This window comes from Cherax quadricarinatus, chromosome 4 (assembly GCF_038502225.1).
Source record: "Cherax quadricarinatus isolate ZL_2023a chromosome 4, ASM3850222v1, whole genome shotgun sequence".
NCBI classification, from domain to species: domain Eukaryota; kingdom Metazoa; phylum Arthropoda; class Malacostraca; order Decapoda; family Parastacidae; genus Cherax; species Cherax quadricarinatus.
This window is the reverse complement of record NC_091295.1, coordinates 70,236,701-70,254,840: the sequence shown is the minus strand read 5'-3', so window position 1 is coordinate 70,254,840 and position 18,140 is coordinate 70,236,701. Positions and strand designations below refer to the sequence as shown.

The 18,140-nt window shown below is 40.0% G+C and overlaps 1 protein-coding gene across 3 annotated transcripts in view; it reads right to left on the bottom strand.

Annotated features, from left to right (window-relative positions):
• The window catches only part of LOC138850975 (E3 ubiquitin-protein ligase TRIM23-like), a 36,003-nt gene extending 18,351 nt beyond the window's left edge, over positions 1-17,652 (bottom strand). For 2 of the 3 annotated variants that reach the window (XM_070097534.1, XM_070097540.1), the window contains exons 1-3: positions 17,527-17,652; positions 15,727-15,856; positions 7,810-7,983 (exon numbers count right to left, since the gene is read on the bottom strand). Coding sequence is in view for 2 of the 3 variants with exons in the window: in XM_070097540.1 (XP_069953641.1) it covers positions 7,810-7,983; positions 15,727-15,834 (282 nt within the window). In the remaining variant the exon portion in view is untranslated. Of the gene's footprint in view, positions 1-4,626; positions 4,979-7,809; positions 7,984-15,726; positions 15,857-17,526 lie in introns of those variants that run through there. The other variant, XM_070097536.1, reaches the window with a different exon arrangement.
• Positions 17,653-18,140: the final 488 nt, after the last annotated feature.

Below are 18,140 nucleotides of genomic sequence, written 5' to 3'. Positions count from 1 at the left end.
GTCCACCGTACTTTAAATTGATCAAATTGAACTTAATATTGATCAAGTATTCTAATATGTAAGGAACATATTGAGTAAAAGGAAACAAGTGCAACTAATGTGACATTTTATTGTGGCAACGTTTCACTCTTTTTGCCACAAAATGTCACAATAGTTGTACTTTGTGTCCTTTTACTTTACATAGTTGGTAATTTTACCAACGTTAATAAGAAAATAAGAAAAAGTTTTGGAGTGAGATTAACAAGTTAAGAAAGCCTAGAGAACAAATGGATTTGTCAGTTAAAAATAGGAGAGGAGAGTTATTAAATGGAGAGTTAGAGGTATTGGGAAGATGGAGGGAATATTTTGAGGAATTGTTAAATGTTGATGAAGATAGGGAAGTTGTGATTTCGTGTATAGGGCAAGGAGGAATAACATCTTGTAGGAGTGAGGAAGAGCCAATTGTGAGTGTGGGGGAAGTTCGTGAGGCAGTAGGTAAAATGAAAGGGGGTAAGGCAGCCGGGATTGATGGGATAAAGATAGAAATGTTAAAAGCAGGTGGGGATATAGTTTTGGAGTGGTTGGTGCAATTATTTAATAAATGTATGGAAGAGGGTAAGGTACCTAGGGATTGGCAGAGAGCATGCATAGTTCCTTTGTATAAAGGCAAAGGGGATAAAAGAGAGTGCAAAAATTATAGGGGGATAAGTCTGTTGAGTATACCTGGTAAAGTGTATGGTAGAGTTATAATTGAAAGAATTAAGAGTAAGACGGAGAATAGGATAGCAGATGAACAAGGAGGCTTTAGGAAAGGTATGGGGTGTGTGGACCAGGTGTTTACAGTGAAACATATAAGTGAACAGTATTTAGATAAGGCTAAAGAGGTCTTTGTGGCATTTATGGATTTGGAAAAGGCATATGACAGGGTGGATAGAGGGGCAATGTGGCAGATGTTGCAAGTGTATGGTGTAGGAGGTAGGTTACTGAAAGCAGTGAAGAGTTTTTACGAGGATAGTGAGGCTCAAGTTAGAGTATGTAGGAAAGAGGGAAATTTTTTCCCAGTAAAAGTAGGCCTTAGACAAGGATGTGTGATGTCACCATGGTTGTTTAATATATTTATAGATGGGGTTGTAAGAGAAGTAAAGGCGAGGGTCTTGGCAAGAGGCGTGGAGTTAAAAGATAAAGAATCACACACAAAGTGGGAGTTGTCACAGCTGCTCTTTGCTGATGACACTGTGCTCTTGGGAGATTCTGAAGAGAAGTTGCAGAGATTGGTGGATGAATTTGGTAGGGTGTGCAAAAGAAGAAAATTAAAGGTGAATACAGGAAAGAGTAAGGTTATGAGGATAACAAAAAGATTAGGTGATGAAAGATTGAATATCAGATTGGAGGGAGAGAGTATGGAGGAGGTGAATGTATTCAGATATTTGGGAGTGGACGTGTCAGCGGATGGGTCTATGAAAGATGAGGTGAATCATAGAATTGATGAGGGAAAAAGAGTAAGTGGTGCACTTAGGAGTCTGTGGAGACAAAGAACTTCGTCCTTGGAGGCAAAGAGGGGAATGTATGAGAGTATAGTTTTACCAACGCTCTTATATGGGTGTGAAGCATGGGTGATGAATGTTGCAGCGAGGAGAAGGCTGGAGGCAGTGGAGATGTCATGTCTGAGGGCAATGTGTGGTGTGAATATAATGCAGAGAATTCGTAGTTTGGAAGTTAGGAGGAGGTGCGGGATTACCAAAACTGTTGTCCAGAGGGCTGAGGAAGGGTTGTTGAGGTGGTTCGGACATGTAGAGAGAATGGAGCGAAACAGAATGACTTCAAGAGTGTATCAGTCTGTAGTGGAAGGAAGGCGGGGTAGGGGTCGGCCTAGGAAAGGTTGGAGAGAGGGGGTAAAGGAGGTTTTGTGTGCGAGGGGCTTGGACTTCCAGCAGGCATGCGTGAGCGTGTTTGATAGGAGTGAATGGAGACAAATGGTTTTTAATACTTGACGTGCTGTTGGAGTGTGAGCAAAGTAACATTTATGAAGGGATTCAGGGAAACCGGCAGGCCGGACTTGAGTCCTGGAGATGGGAAGTACAGTGCCTGCACTCTGAAGGAGGGGTGTTAATGTTGCAGTTTAAAAGCTGTAGTGTAAAGCACCCTTCTGGCAAGACAGTGATGGAGTGAATGATGGTGAAAGTTTTTCTTTTTCGGGCCACCCTGCCTTGGTGGGAATCGGCCAGTGTGATAATAAAAATAATAATAAATAATACAAGGAGCATATCAGAATTCTAAACATCAATAGGAAATAAATTCTGTACATTTAGTATTTAGAAAACTGGTTGAGATTATGAATACAGTACACTTTCATGTACAGTAGACCGTCATTTAGCACGAGTTTATTTGGCACGATTTGGGAATAGCACGATTGAAGAATTGCAGCACAATTTTATGTAACCAGTCGTATGATGAATTTAACATGGTTCAGTTTACAGGAAGGGAAAAAACTTTCCTTTTCCTCAAGCGGCCGCCTTGTTGTGGTTCAGCTGGGGAGACCTCCCGCCGTCCCCCCTCCCCCCCCCGACACCACCCCACCATCAAAACATTCGTACTTCATACGTGTCCAGTCCAACTTCTCTGCTACAAGCTTGTGATTGTGAATTGTGTTTTGATCTTTTAATTGCTATATCTTGTATCTGCCAAGCAATCATGACACCCAGTAAGCATATCAGTGTTGCTCAAAGTGGTAGGAAAAGGTGTAAGCATTAAGTCTTAGAATTAACGAAGGAAACAAAGATATTAGACAAGACATAACCTGTAGCCATAATGATGTGTTACTTTGTACACATAAAAAAGATGTAAACATAAGTTTGTGTGACTGACTGACTTACTGAATGACTTGACTGACTTACTGAATCACTTGACTGACTTACTGAATCACTTGACTGACTTACTGAATGACTTGACTGACTAACTGAATGACTTACTGAATCACTTGACTGACTTACTGAATCACTTGACTGATTTACTGAATCACTTGATTGAATGACTTAAAGTTAGACACTCCAGTACAACCATCAACTTCAATACCAGAACCTCTACCATCCACCTCAGCCCAGTAGGGCCACAGCATAACTCTTCACTCTCTTCACAATCATCCACAAACACCAGTACCCATAATTTAAGGTAAGAAATACTATTATTTCTGTTACATTTGTAGTCTTAAGCAGTAAAAACAGCATAATACATCATAACAATGAACTACAATTACATTTTCACTTTTATTTTTGTAAGATGTGGAGGCCTAAAAAAAGTAGTTTGGCTTTTTTGGGGCTTTCAGGAACGTAACCCTATTTTTCCCCTAAGTTCTTCAGTTCATCTAACACAGTTTTACCTAACACGGTGTTTTCAAGAACGTAACTACCGTGTTAAATTACAGTCTACGGTATTTATTTACAATTTTACAATTTGAGCATACATACAGAGGTACAAAAAAATACAGATAAGAGCAGCATGCCAAAGCCACTTATACTATGCATAGCATTACGGGCTGGCTTAAAATTAACTTAAGATTAACTAAGCAATGATGAAATCAGTGATAAGACATTATTGTAAACAGATAACTATAAAGCACAAATGAGTATTACAAAGACAGGTCATATGGTTGCATGCATTGTTGTACATTCAGTCGTATGGAGTATTCTGTTAGGTAGTGTATTTAAAAAATAATAAAGTTAGATTGGGTTTTAGGTTTAACATTTATGTGATATAATTGTGAGAAACATTTAAGATATACAATTTATAAGGTTCAGTTATTCAGTATTTATTTGGTTTTGGGTGAGTAAGTGATTTTTGAGAAGAGACTTGAATTTATAAACAGGTAGTGTTTCTTTTATATTTACAGGTAATGAATTCCAGATTTTAGGGCCTTTTATGTGCATTGAGTTTTTGCATAGTGTGAGATGGACACGAGGAACATCAAGGAGTGATCTGTGCCTTGTGTTATGGTCATGTGTTCTGTTGAGGTTGGCAAGGAGATGTTTGAGGGGAGGGTTAATATCAGAGTTAAGTGTTCTATGTATTTAATAGGTGCAGTAATAAGTATGGATGTTTTGTATGGTGAGTAGGTTTAGTGTATTGAATATTGGTGGAGTGTGCTGCCTGTAGTGAGAATTTGTTATCATTCTAACTGCAGCCTTTTGTTGGGTAATTAGTGGTCTGAGATGGTTAATTGTTGTTGAGCCCCATGCACAAATTCCATGGGTGAGATAGGGGTAAATAAGAGAGTGATATAGGGCCAGGAGGGCTGACTGTGGAGCATAGTACCGTATCTTCGATAGTATGCCTACAGTCTTGGAAATTTTCTTAGAAATTTGTTGTATATGTGTATGAAATTTGAGTCTATTATCAAGGTGGATTCCTAAGAATTTTCCCTCTGTTAGCTTTGTGATAGGTGATCCGTTTATCATTATGTTAAGAGGGACATCTGTAGCTCTGCTACCAAACTGAATGAAGTAGGTTTTGTCAATGTTTAGTGTAAGTTTGTTAGTCCTCATCCAGGTAGATATTTTCTGTAATTCGGTATTTACAGTATTGGCTAGCGTGACTGGGCTCGGGTGAGAGAAGACGTATGTAGTGTCATCTGCAAATAGTGTGGGTTTGAGTAATTGCGAAGCATTTGGTAGGTCATTTATGTATAGGAGAAAGAGAAAAGGGCCAAGGACACTTCCCTGTGGGACACCAACTGTAATTGGTTGTGCAGAAGAGTTTGCTCCATTTGCGTACACATATTGGCTTCTGTTGCTGAGGTATGACTTGAGGTAGTTGAGGGAGAATATTTTAGAATATTTTTAAAGTTTTTATATTCTATAGCTTCAACATTGAAACCAACAGTGGGTATTGTTGAAACAAACTCGTCCTGCTTCAATTTAAAAAGAATGGATGTCTTGCCTGCACCATCGAGACCAAGAGTTACAACACGCATCTCTATTCTGGCTCCAATGTGGATACGATTATCCTGTAGTGAACGATACATCATGATACATGAAAATCAGTCAGAAAAATAGCACCTACTCAATAAAGACACAAGCATACAAATATGTGAAAATGGTAAGTTGAGAAGGGGTTTCCATGGGCTATTTTTTATGTAAGCAAGAGCAATACAAATAATTATAAGTCATTGAAAGATATAGCTAAGTACAATGGACCCTCGAGTTTCGAACTTAATCTGTTCCAGGAGCTAGTTCTCAAGTTGAACCAATATTTCCCATCAGAAATAATAGAAATGCAATTAATCCGTTCCAGAAACCCAAAAATGTTCACAAAAAAATACATTTTATAGAGATTACATTATACGTAATTTTACATACACACAGCAAACATACATAGTACAATTAGTAATAAATTTAAATAAACATATAAAATTACTTACCTTTATTGAAGATTGGTGATGGCATCTGGAAGATAGTGAGGAGGAGAGAGGGAACTGGGGTTAGTCTTTGGAAGGGAAATCCCCCTCCATAAGGACTTCAGGTATGAAAGCCCTCTCTGGGGTTACTTCCCTTCTCTGTCTTTTAATGCTACTGAACCCCTGTCTCACAAAATAACTGTCCACAGTCCTCTGTATCTGGTGCCTCTTTGACATTTTCCTGAAGTGGGACATGGTTCTGTCACTGAACTTGTTGCAGAAATGGCTTGTTTCAGCTTGGTCGGGTGATACTTTTCAACAAAAGTTTGCAACTCATTTCACTTTGCACACATGTCGTTAATCATTGAATGCCTTACAACACTGTGTATGCCACTGCGCTTCTTAAATCTTTCAAACCAGCCTTTGCTCGCCTTAACTTCACTGGTTCCAGGAGTTTTCTTTACCAGGTCGGCATGCAGCTTCCTTGCATTTTCACAAATAATCGTCTTGGAAACACTATCACCTGCCATCTCTTTATCCTCGATCCACACCAGCAACAACTTTTCAACCTGATCGACTGTCTGTGGTCCATTTTTGGTTAGCATATCAACACCTTTTGCAACATCAGCTTCCTTGATTTGTTCTTTCTTTGCCAGGATAGAAGCGATAGTTGACTTGTTTTTGCCATACATCCTGGCAAGCTCAACAAGTCTCACACCACTGTCATATTTTTGTATTATTTCTTTCTTTATGTCTGTGGTGTTTCTAACTTTCTTTACCACAGGGGTACCACTAGCAAGTTTCTTTGGGCCCATGGTAGCTTATTTCACAGTCGCACAAGCACTAAACACAATGAATTAATAGTGAAATGTTTAAATGAGCATGCAAGTTAGTGTTCACTCAAGCATCAACAAAGCCAGACTGCTCACGACGCCTGCGCGGGGATGCGGACAGAGCGGGCTCGCAGACAGGTCAGGTACCTGGTGGTTCGAAAGACAGGTAGAGCTCGATACTCGGAACAAAACTGGTTCGAAAAAGCAGTCAAAAGTCGAAAAGTTCGATAATCGGTACGTTCGAAACTTGAGGGTCCACTGTAAATCACAAAACACTCTACAACATAGCCTGGAGTAACTCAGTAAAGACATGAATATTCATACATCTTATGACTACAGACATTTGCCAATCATTTGATTTTCTAAGCAGAATATTTCTTTTACCTTAACGGTTGTCTCCCAACAAGACAGGGCGACTCAAAGAAAACACATCCACCATCATTCATTTGCCGTCTTTCCAGAAGTACAATGACATGATTCAGATTACCCTCCTACTGTAACATACCCAGCCCACCTTCAAGAGTGCAGGCACTGCTCTTCCTACCTTCAGGACTCTGAATCCAGCTAACTGGTTTCTCCCAGAGTCCCTTCATCAAAGTTATCTTACACTCCAACAGCATGTCCATTAAAACCATATGTCTCCATTCACTCCTATCAAACATGCTCACACAAGACTAACCATTCCTGGGGTGACCCCAACCTCCTCTGCCTTCCACAGATTTATACACCCTCTTTATCATTCTATCCCTTTCCAGCCTCTCTATATGCCTAAACCACTTTGACAACCCCTTTATCAGCTCTTTGAATAATACCCTTGGTACCCCAAACTGTCTTTTAATTTATTGTCCTGAATTAAGAAACATTTTTAACAAAGATCATCTCCCGTCAAAGTAGAAAAAAAAACATTCACCCTCATTCATTCAATCCCTGTATTTGCAGATATCCCAATTTAAATGACTCTTCAAAGTACAACATCCTTGCATCTCCTTGAGAGTTGAGTGTGCAAGCAATGCACTCTTCACCTGAGCTCAAGTCTTGTTTACTACTAACCTACAATACAGAAAGGAAATTTGAGAAGACATTATGGGCCATCCCTAATCATTATTAAGTCACAAACATTATAAAAGAGAAATAAACTAAAGAATAGCAATGAACTTTATTTTTTCTTTCCAGATGATGATTTCCCAGTACAGTTCACTGATAACTATTCCAGTATTCAAAGAACACATAGCTCAATATGGCTTTGGCTTACTCCTCACCTCTCTATCTGATATGTCTTCCAGGTATTCTTTTCTTTTCTACCTAAGTAGTGACTTGACAAGTGCCCAGAAGGGACCAAAACATTGTCTAATCTTTCCTAATTACATACAGTATTTATTTTTTTTTAACACAGACATTTCCCACCATATTCCTCCTAATCTAGCTATCATTTGAACACTTAAACAGGTACAAACAGAATTTATTTTCTACTTAATGAACATTGTTATAGCTCACTGAAACGCTCTTAACGTCAAACAAATTCATAACTAATTAAAATAACTACAATACAATTTATATAAGCACAAATAATGCAGTGTAGTCACTGTATTGGGAAACAATATCACTAACCTTTGTAAGTGTAATAGGTATAGCTGGGTCTGGGACCAGTGATACTAGGTGAGCTAACTTCTGCTCCTGAGAAGTAACATGAGCTAGTTGAGGTGAAAGATCCTGGGAGGCCATTATCAACTTACTATCGTCTTCTTGAGTAGCACGTTCTCCGTCAATAACCACAGCTACCATCTGTCAAAATTTTTGAAGTATATTCATTAAACTGCATTGGATAAACTCTTGGCATATTTTTTTTTAGCTCAATAGATGTCTCCTGCAAAGGCAAGATAACTCAAAGAAGGAGACACATTTATTATCATTCATTCAATGCTGTCTTTCTAGAGGTGTGGTGACATCACAATTAGATTACCCTTTTCCTGGTACACTATCTACATCTCTTTTATATTTCCACTGGTCAAGTCTGTCTGTCTGTGTCTGTGTCTGTGTCTGTCTGTCTTTCTCTCTCTGTCTTGTTATGTTGTTGTCCCTTATTACTTTGATAGTAAGGTTCTCACTGCATGTTCTAGTGTGGGGTAGCTTTTTACATAAAGGCCTTATCAGTCTAGGGTAATGCATTCATAATTGATCATCCTCAGTGTCTCTGAAATCCTTTCACCAGCCCTCTTCACAGGTTATTTAAACTATTATAAAAAAATATAGAACTGTATTCTAAATAGATATATACAGAATATACAATATACAAAACAAGTCTACACACTCCCTAGCTCGGGACTTCTACCTACTTCCTTCCACTACAGACTGATACACTCTTGAAGTCATTCTGTTTCGCTCCATTCTCTCTACATGTCCGAACCACCTCAACAACCCTTCCTCAGCCCTCTGGACAACAGTTTTGGTAATCCCGCACCTCCTCCTAACTTCCAAACTACGAATTCTCTGCATTATATTCACACCACACATTGCCCTCAGACATGACATCTCCACTGCCTCCAGCCTTCTCCTCGCTGCAACATTCATCACCCACGCTTCACACCCATATAAGAGCGTTGGTAAAACTATACTCTCATACATTCCCCTCTTTGCCTCCAAGGACAAAGTTCTTTGTTTCCACAGACTCCTAAGTGCACCACTCACTCTTTTTCCCTCATCAATTCTATGATTCACCTCATCTTTCATAGACCCATCCGCTGACACGTCCACTCCCAAATATCTGAATACGTTCACCTCCTCCATACTCTCTCCCTCCAATCTGATATTCAATCTTTCATCACCTAATCTTTTTGTTATCCTCATAACCTTACTCTTTCCTGTATTCACCTTTAATTTTCTTCTTTTGCACACCCTACCAAATTCATCCACCAATCTCTGCAACTTCTCTTCAGAATCTCCCAAGAGCACAGTGTCATCAGCAAAGAGCAGCTGTGACAACTCCCACTTTGTGTGTGATTCTTTATCTTTTAACTCCACGCCTCTTGCCAAAACCCTCGCATTTACTTCTCTTACAACCCCATCTATAAATATATTAAACAACCACGGTGACATCACACATCCTTGTCTAAGGCCTACTTTTACTGGGAAAAAATTTCCCTCTTTCCTACATACTCTAACTTGAGCCTCACTATCCTCGTAAAAACTCTTCACTGCTTTCAGTAACCTACCTCCTACACCATACACTTGCAACATCTGCCACATTGCCCCCCTATCCACCCTGTCATACGCCTTTTCCAAATCCATAAATGCCACAAAGACCTCTTTAGCCTTATCTAAATACTGTTCACTTATATGTTTCACTGTAAACACCTGGTCCACACACCCCCTACCTTTCCTAAAGCCTCCTTGTTCATCTGCTATCCTATTCTCCGTCTTACTCTTAATTCTTTCAATTATAACTCTACCATACACTTTACCAGGTACACTCAACAGACTTATCCCCCTATAATTTTTGCACTCTCTTTTATCCCCTTTGCCTTTATACAAAGGAACTATGCATGCTCTCTGCCAATCCCTAGGTACCTTACCCTCTTCCATACATTTATTAAATAATTGCACCAACCACTCCAAAACTATATCCCCACCTGCTTTTAACATTTCTATCTTTATCCCATCAATCCCGGCTGCCTTACCCCCTTTCATTTTACCTACTGCCTCACGAACTTCCCCCACACTCACAACTGGCTCTTCCTCACTCCTACAAGATGTTATTCCTCCTTGCCCTATACACGAAATCACAGCTTCCCTATCTTCATCAACATTTAACAATTCCTCAAAATATTCCTTCCATCTTCCCAATACCTCTAACTCTCCATTTAATAACTCTCCTCTCCTATTTTTAACTGACAAATCCATTTGTTCTCTAGGCTTTCTTAACTTGTTAATCTCACTCCAAAACTTTTTCTTATTTTCAACAAAATTTGTTGATAACATCTCACCCACTCTCTCATTTGCTCTCTTTTTACATTGCTTCACCACTCTCTTAACTTCTCTCTTTTTCTCCATATACTCTTCCCTCCTTGCATCACTTCTACTTTGTAAAAACTTCTCATATGCTAACTTTTTCTCCCTTACTACTCTCTTTACATCATCATTCCACCAATCGCTCCTCTTCCCTCCTGCACCCACTTTCCTGTAACCACAAACTTCTGCTGAACACTCTAACACTACATTTTTAAACCTACCCCATACCTCTTCGACCCCATTGCCTATGCTCTCATTAGCCCATCTATCCTCCAATAGCTGTTTATATCTTACCCTAACTGCCTCCTCTTTTAGTTTATAAACCTTCACCTCTCTCTTCCCTGATGCTTCTATTCTCCTTGTATCCCATCTACCTTTTACTCTCAGTATAGCTACAACTAGAAAGTGATCTGATATATCTGTGGCCCCTCTATAAACATGTACATCCTGAAGTCTACTCAACAGTCTTTTATCTACCAATACATAATCCAACAAACTACTGTCATTTCGCCCTACATCATATCGTGTATACTTATTTATCCTCTTTTTCTTAAAATATGTATTACCTATAACTAAACCCCTTTCTATACAAAGTTCAATCAAAGGGCTCCCATTATCATTTACACCTGGCACCCCAAACTTACCTACCACACCCTCTCTAAAAGTTTCTCCTACTTTAGCATTCAAGTCCCCTACCACAATTACTCTCTCACTTGGTTCAAAGGCTCCTATACATTCACTTAACATCTCCCAAAATCTCTCTCTCTCCTCTGCATTCCTCTCTTCTCCAGGTGCATACACGCTTATTATGACCCACTTCTCGCATCCAACCTTTACTTTAATCCACATAATTCTTGAATTTACACATTCATATTCTCTTTTCTCCTTCCATAACTGATCATTTAACATTACTGCTACCCCTTCCTTTGCTCTAACTCTCTCAGATACTCCAGATTTAATCCCATTTATTTCCCCCCACTGAAACTCTCCTACCCCCTTCAGCTTTGTTTCGCTTAGGGCCAGGACATCCAACTTCTTTTCATTCATAACATCAGCAATCATCTGTTTCTTGTCATCCGCACTACATCCACGCACATTTAAGCAACCCAGTTTTATAAAGTTTTTCTTCTTCTCTTTTTTAGTAATTGTATACAGGAGAAGGGGTTACTAGCCCATTGCTCCCGGCATTTTAGTCGCCTCATACGACACGCATGGCTTACGGAGGAAAGATTCTTTTCCACTTCCCCATGGACAATAGAAGAAATAAAAAAGAACAAGAGCTATTTAGGGTAATGCATTCATAATTGATCATCCTCAGTGTCTCTGAAATCCTTTCACCAGCCCTCTTCACAGGTTATTTAAACTATTATAAAAAAATATAGAACTGTACAAAGTACAAAACAGAGTACAAAACAAATTCTGGCCACAAAATAGAGCGAAACACCAACGTCAAAGACCTGGGAGTGATCATGTCGGAGGATCTCACCTTCAAGGACCATAACATTGTATCAATCGCATCTGCTAGAAAAATGACAGGATGGATAATGAGAACCTTCAAAACTAGGGAGGCCAAGCCCATGATGACACTCTTCAGGTCACTTGTTCTATCTAGGCTGGAATATTGCTGCACACTAACAGCACCTTTCAAGGCAGGTGAAATTGCCGACCTAGAAAATGTACAGAGAACTTTCACGGCGCGCATAACGGAGATAAAACACCTCAATTATTGGGAGCGCTTGAGGTTCCTAAACCTGTATTCCCTGGAACGCAGGAGGGAGAGATACATGATTATATACACCTGGAAAATCCTAGAGGGACTAGTACCGAACTTGCACACGAAAATCACTCATTACGAAAGCAAAAGACTTGGCAGACGATGCACCATCCCCCCAATGAAAAGCAGGGGTGTCACTAGCACGTTAAGAGACCATACAATAAGTGTCAGGGGCCCGAGACTGTTCAACTGCCTCCCAGCACACATAAGGGGGATTACCAACAGACCCCTGGCAGTCTTCAAGCTGGCACTGGACAAGCACCTAAAGTCAGTTCCGGATCAGCCGGGCTGTGGCTCGTATGTTGGTTTGCGTGCAGCCAGCAGCAACAGCCTGGTTGATCAGGCTCTGATCCACCAGGAGGCCTGGTCTCAGACCGGGCCGCGGGGGCGTTGACCCCCGGAACTCTCTCCAGGTAAACTCCAGGTAAACACTGGCCGATTCCCACCAAGGCAGGGTGGCCCGAAAAAGAAAAACTTTCACCATCATTCACTCCATCACTGTCTTGCCAGAAGGGTGCTTTACACTACAGTTTTTAAACTGCAACATTAACACCCCTCCTTCAGAGTGCAGGCACTGTACTTCCCATCTCCAGGACTCAAGTCCGGCCTGCCGGTTTCCCTGAATCCCTTCATAAATGTTACTTTGCTCACACTCCAACAGCACGTCAAGTATTAAAAACCATTTGTCTCCATTCACTCCTATCAAACACGCTCACGCATGCCTGCTGGAAGTCCAAGCCCCTCGCACACAAAACCTCCTTTACCCCCTCCCTCCAACCTTTCCTAGGCCGACCCCTACCCCGCCTTCCTTCCACTACAGACTGATACACTCTTGAAGTCATTCTGTTTCGCTCCATTCTCTCTACATGTCCGAACCACCTCAACAACCCTTCCTCAGCCCTGTGGACAACAGTTTTGGTAATCCCGCACCTCCTCCTAACTTCCAAACTACGAATTCTCTGCATTATATTCACACCACACATTGCCCTCAGACATGACATCTCCACTGCCTCCAGCTTTCTCCTCGCTGCAACATTCATCACCCATGCTTCACACCCATATAAGAGCGTTGGTAAAACTATACTCTCATACATTCCCCTCTTTGCCTCCAAGGACAAAGTTCTTTGTCTCCACAGACTCCTAAGTGCACCACTCACTCTTTTTCCCTCATCAATTCTATGATTCACCTCATCTTTCATAGACCCATCTGCTGACACGTCCACTCCCAAATATCTGAATACGTTCACCTCCTCCATACTCTCTCCCTCCAATCTGATATTCAATCTTTCATCACCTAATCTTTTTGTTATCCTCATAACCTTACTCTTTCCTGTATTCACCTTTAATTTTCTTCTTTTGCACACCCTACCAAATTCATCCACCAATCTCTGCAACTTTTCTTCAGAATCTCCCAAGAGCACAGTGTCATCAGCAAAGAGCAGCTGTGACAACTCCCACTTTGTGTGTGATTCTTTATCTTTTAACTCCACGCCTCTTGCCAAGACCCTCGCATTTACTTCTCTTACAACCCCATCTATAAATATATTAAACAACCACGGTGACATCACACATCCTTGTCTAAGGCCTACTTTTACTGGGAAAAAATTTCCCTCTTTCCTACATACTCTAACTTGAGCCTCACTATCCTCGTAAAAACTCTTCACTGCTTTCAGTAACCTACCTCCTACACCATACACTTGCAACATCTGCCACATTGCCCCCCTATCCACCCTGTCATACGCCTTTTCCAAATCCATAAATGCCACAAAGACCTCTTTAGCCTTATCTAAATACTGTTCACTTATATGTTTCACTGTAAACACCTGGTCCACACACCCCCTACCTTTCCTAAAGCCTCCTTGTTCATCTGCTATCCTATTTTCCGTCTTACTCTTAATTCTTTCAATTATAACTCTACCATACACTTTACCAGGTATACTCAACAGACTTATCCCCCTATAATTTTTGCACTCTCTTTTATCCCCTTTACCTTTATACAAAGGAACTATGCATGCTCTCTGCCAATCCCTAGGTACCTTACCCTCTTCCATACATTTATTAAATAATTGCACCAACCACTCCTTTTTTAATTTAGGTTAGGGTCTACCCAGATCAGGACTCACAGTGTGTGATCAACCAGGTGATAGCCACAAGAAATCCAACACATGCACCACAACCTGGTTAATCAGGAACTGACATGAGAAACTCGGATCACATAAACTTATAAAAATTTATATTTAACTACAAATAAGCAAATTTAAAAAACTAGCATATGACTGGCAGAGGAGTGTCTCAGAAAATATATAGATGTCAAAATGAGCAAGGTGTGAAGACCAATTAGGGAATGTGTGAGGTTTGCTATAGGTCTACGTATTCACTGGCACAGCACTGTACTGAAATGATAACCCTCCTTCCTCCTGCAATCCATCTAGTAGGAAACCTCATTTTTTACAAATGTGAGTATAAAGAGGCATTCTCAAGATTTTATCTATAAAACATGTGGTATGAAAACATGCCAGCATAAAACATAAACAGGGCAAAAGCACATATAAATCATATACATGTATAAACCTACATTTCTATATCAAAAAGAAAAATTAACCAAAGAACAGACTGGAGATACAGTAGATGAAAAAAAACTGCAGTTCTGCATTCATATATATTGATATCACAGTGAGTTATAAACAGTGGCCTCTGATTCTTTAGGGCTTAGTACCACATGAAAACTGCAATGTTCCAAAATTTCAGTGCTCAATTCTTCCAGTAACATGCTGAACCAAAGGGTAATGCAGTTTCTCAACAAGATTTTTGTTTTTAACACAAAATATAGTGCACCCATTAGTTAGCCTCAGATCAATTGTTAAGTATCCAAATACCACTGGTTATAAAGAGAATGTTGGTATTGTATATCACTGATAATAAAATATGGTTAATATGTAAAACTGAAAAAAACTAAAATCTTAACACTTCAACCATTACAAGGTAAAGCTCTTTATTACTAAGATACTTAACACTGGACATGAAATATTCAAAGGCAAAACACTCATCATTAACAATACTGCACACTTCTCACCTAGTTTATGAGCTGAATCAGTTAATTCTTGAGCTACTCTGTGTGTTGTATGGCTGTAGTATTGATAGTGGAACAGATCCTCTCAGCTTCTTGCTCTAATAATATATACTGAAAAACACAAAACACTTAAAACACTTTTCCACAACACTTATCAAGCAGTACATTGTTAAAAAATCTTAATTTTTTATAGAAAATGATGCAAATGTCTCTTCTTGTATAAGAAATGTTCATGCGTGTGATGAGTAATATTTATAAAGCTCTTGCCTGGGCAAAATGTTGTTGTCACTGCAGTTCTAAGTTGCTGTCTGTGTTCATTTCTGATCTACTGGTATTTTGTGCCATTACTGTACCTGCCCAACATTGTGTGTATGTGTGTGTGTGTGTGTCAGCAAAATCTAGATTTACAGTCTGGCTACTATAGAAGAGAAGAAGTGAGAAACACTGATACACAGTATGAAGTGTAAGTACATAATGGAAATTAAATTATATTGATACAATATAGTGTTCATCCATATACGTACAACATACATAATATACAGAGGAATGACAATACATATTGAAACATTAGATATGCTTACTCACAAACATACCAACTGGTACATCATACAAAAAAAAAAAAAAATTCTTGGCAATTATATAACAAGCTCTTTTTTTTCTTTAAGGAATACAGTACCTTATGTTTTGTGTGCTTGTAATGTTTGCAGATAAAACACATTAATGGAGCTGACTGGCAGCTTTCTTCTAAACACACAGATTCAACTGTATGAAACGAATGGTTCATCTTGCCTTCTCACAAGGTTTTTCTGAAAGGAAAAAAGTACTGTATTGTATGTGCATTGTATTTCCTTGTGCCTTCTACCTTGCCTCTTCTTGTTAAGGTCTTTCCTCTTCTCTGTTCCTCAGATTTCTCTAGAATACTACATTTGTCTTTCTCATCTACCATAGATTTTTTTCTTCCCTTTGCCTTTCCTTTTTATCAATACAGGAGTAATTTTCTCAATGAAACCAAAACTTATGCAGTACAAACTGTCCTCTAAAACCTAACAAATAATAACAAAGGCTAGCATCATAAAATATCTTACAAAAGAAACATTTATCATACAAAGTGATAAGGAATGACAATGAAAACAAGCATAGGTCATTGATATCTCAGGATGATTCTGATCATGATGAAATTTGGATTAAAAACAAAAAACTGGGCAAAGGGTCACTAACCCACACCCCTGAGGGTGCATGCAAGCCTTTAACTAAATGTGCAGGGGCTCTCAAGATGCATCAGACTTCAGCACTCTGGAAACAACAGTAAAGTAGATGAATGGTTCAGAGAACTGATATGATGATAAATTAGACACATGTGCAACTCTTGGGTATCTTTACTGAGGAAACGTTTCGCCACACAGTGGCTTCATCAGTTGCGCATGTGTCTAATTTATCATTGTGTCAGTTCTCTGAACCATTCATCTACAATCCTGTCAGACACTGCAACTTCTTGGGATCTTAATACTTGCGAATTCTTTGCTTGCTTAACCCTTGGGCACGACCTACTTCCACAATGGACAAGTGTGACACCACCTACGGCTGCTGCACCTCTCCTGCCTATGGTATATAAGCTACTTCTCTGCACATATGCTGCTGTATTCTATTCAAGATTGATGGACTGACCACATCGACTCAAGGTTGAAGGACTGATTACCTCATTCTCCTCCTGCCAAGGTAGTGACCAAAATAAGGAAATGCGTTGATATTCATTCATTCAATAGATGTCTTGCCAGAAATGCACAGAGAACTCAACTCAAATGACCTCTGAACTGCAATATCCCCATCAGAGTGCAAGCACTGCACTGCACTGCCTACCAGCCTGGTTGATCAGCAGCAAGTAGGTACCTGGGTGTTAGTGGACTGGTGTGGGTGGCATCCTGGGTGTTAGTGGACTGGTGTGGGTGGCATCCTGGGTGTTAGTGGACTGGTGTGGGTCGCATCCTGTGTGTTAGTGGACTGGTGTGGGTGGCATCCTGGGTGTTAGTGGACTGGTGTGGGTGGCATCCTGGGTGTTAGTGGACTGGTGTGGGTGGCATCCTGTTTGTTAGTGGACTGGTGTGGGTATCATCCTGGGTGTTAGTGGACTGGTGTGGGTGGCATCCTGGGTGTTAGTGGACTGGTGTGGGTGGCATCCTGGGTGTTAGTGGACTGGTGTGGGTGGCATCCTGGGTGTTAGTGGACTGGTGTGGGTCGCATCCTGGGACACTGACCTAATTTGCCCGATATGCTCAGCATAACAAGGGAGTTTCTATATAGTAGTATGTCATTGTTGTCAGCTAGGACTGTATACCTTGTACATGTACTTGTAGTAAATAAAGATATTATTATTATTAAACAGAAATATTAATGTCAATCTTACAATGAATGCTGTGATACTCCAATACTGAAACTATGTACTGTGCCAAAACAAAAACATTCACATTGCTACACTCACAAACTAGTAGGTAGGTAAGGTTCGTCAGGAAACAGGACAAATGTTTCCTGACGCGGGTCTTAGTCAGATGATGACCCGCCTTTGGAGCTTTTGGTCATCTGACCGAGGCCTTCCGCTGGCTTACCGGTCCACCCCTTTAAAAATTATGGTCATTTATAACCGAACACAAACTAGTATTTAGTCACTTAGCCATAATTCCAACTTACCTCATAATTGGGGCCCTTTTATTATTAACACAAATAATACCCCCCACCCGCCATCCCTATCACTACATAACAGCACTATCTTCACTATATAACACGACTATAACTAAATAATTCACTATCACTATATTACACAGCTTTATCACTATTCCTATAATGTACTTAACATTCTTGTGGTGTATAAATAGATTTTTTTCTTTGTTAAAACTTGTATCTCCCTAGCCTAGTTGTTAGCACATCGCTCTGAGAGTGATAAGACTCAGCGTTGTGGGTTCGAACCCCACTAGTACCTAGTAGTACCTAGTTAGTGTATCCCTCCCAAGTTCACCAGCAAGATGGTAAGTCAAGAGAAGAGTGAGGATGTGGAATTCCTTGGTGTATATCACCCTCTCATGGAGACTACCAAGCCAT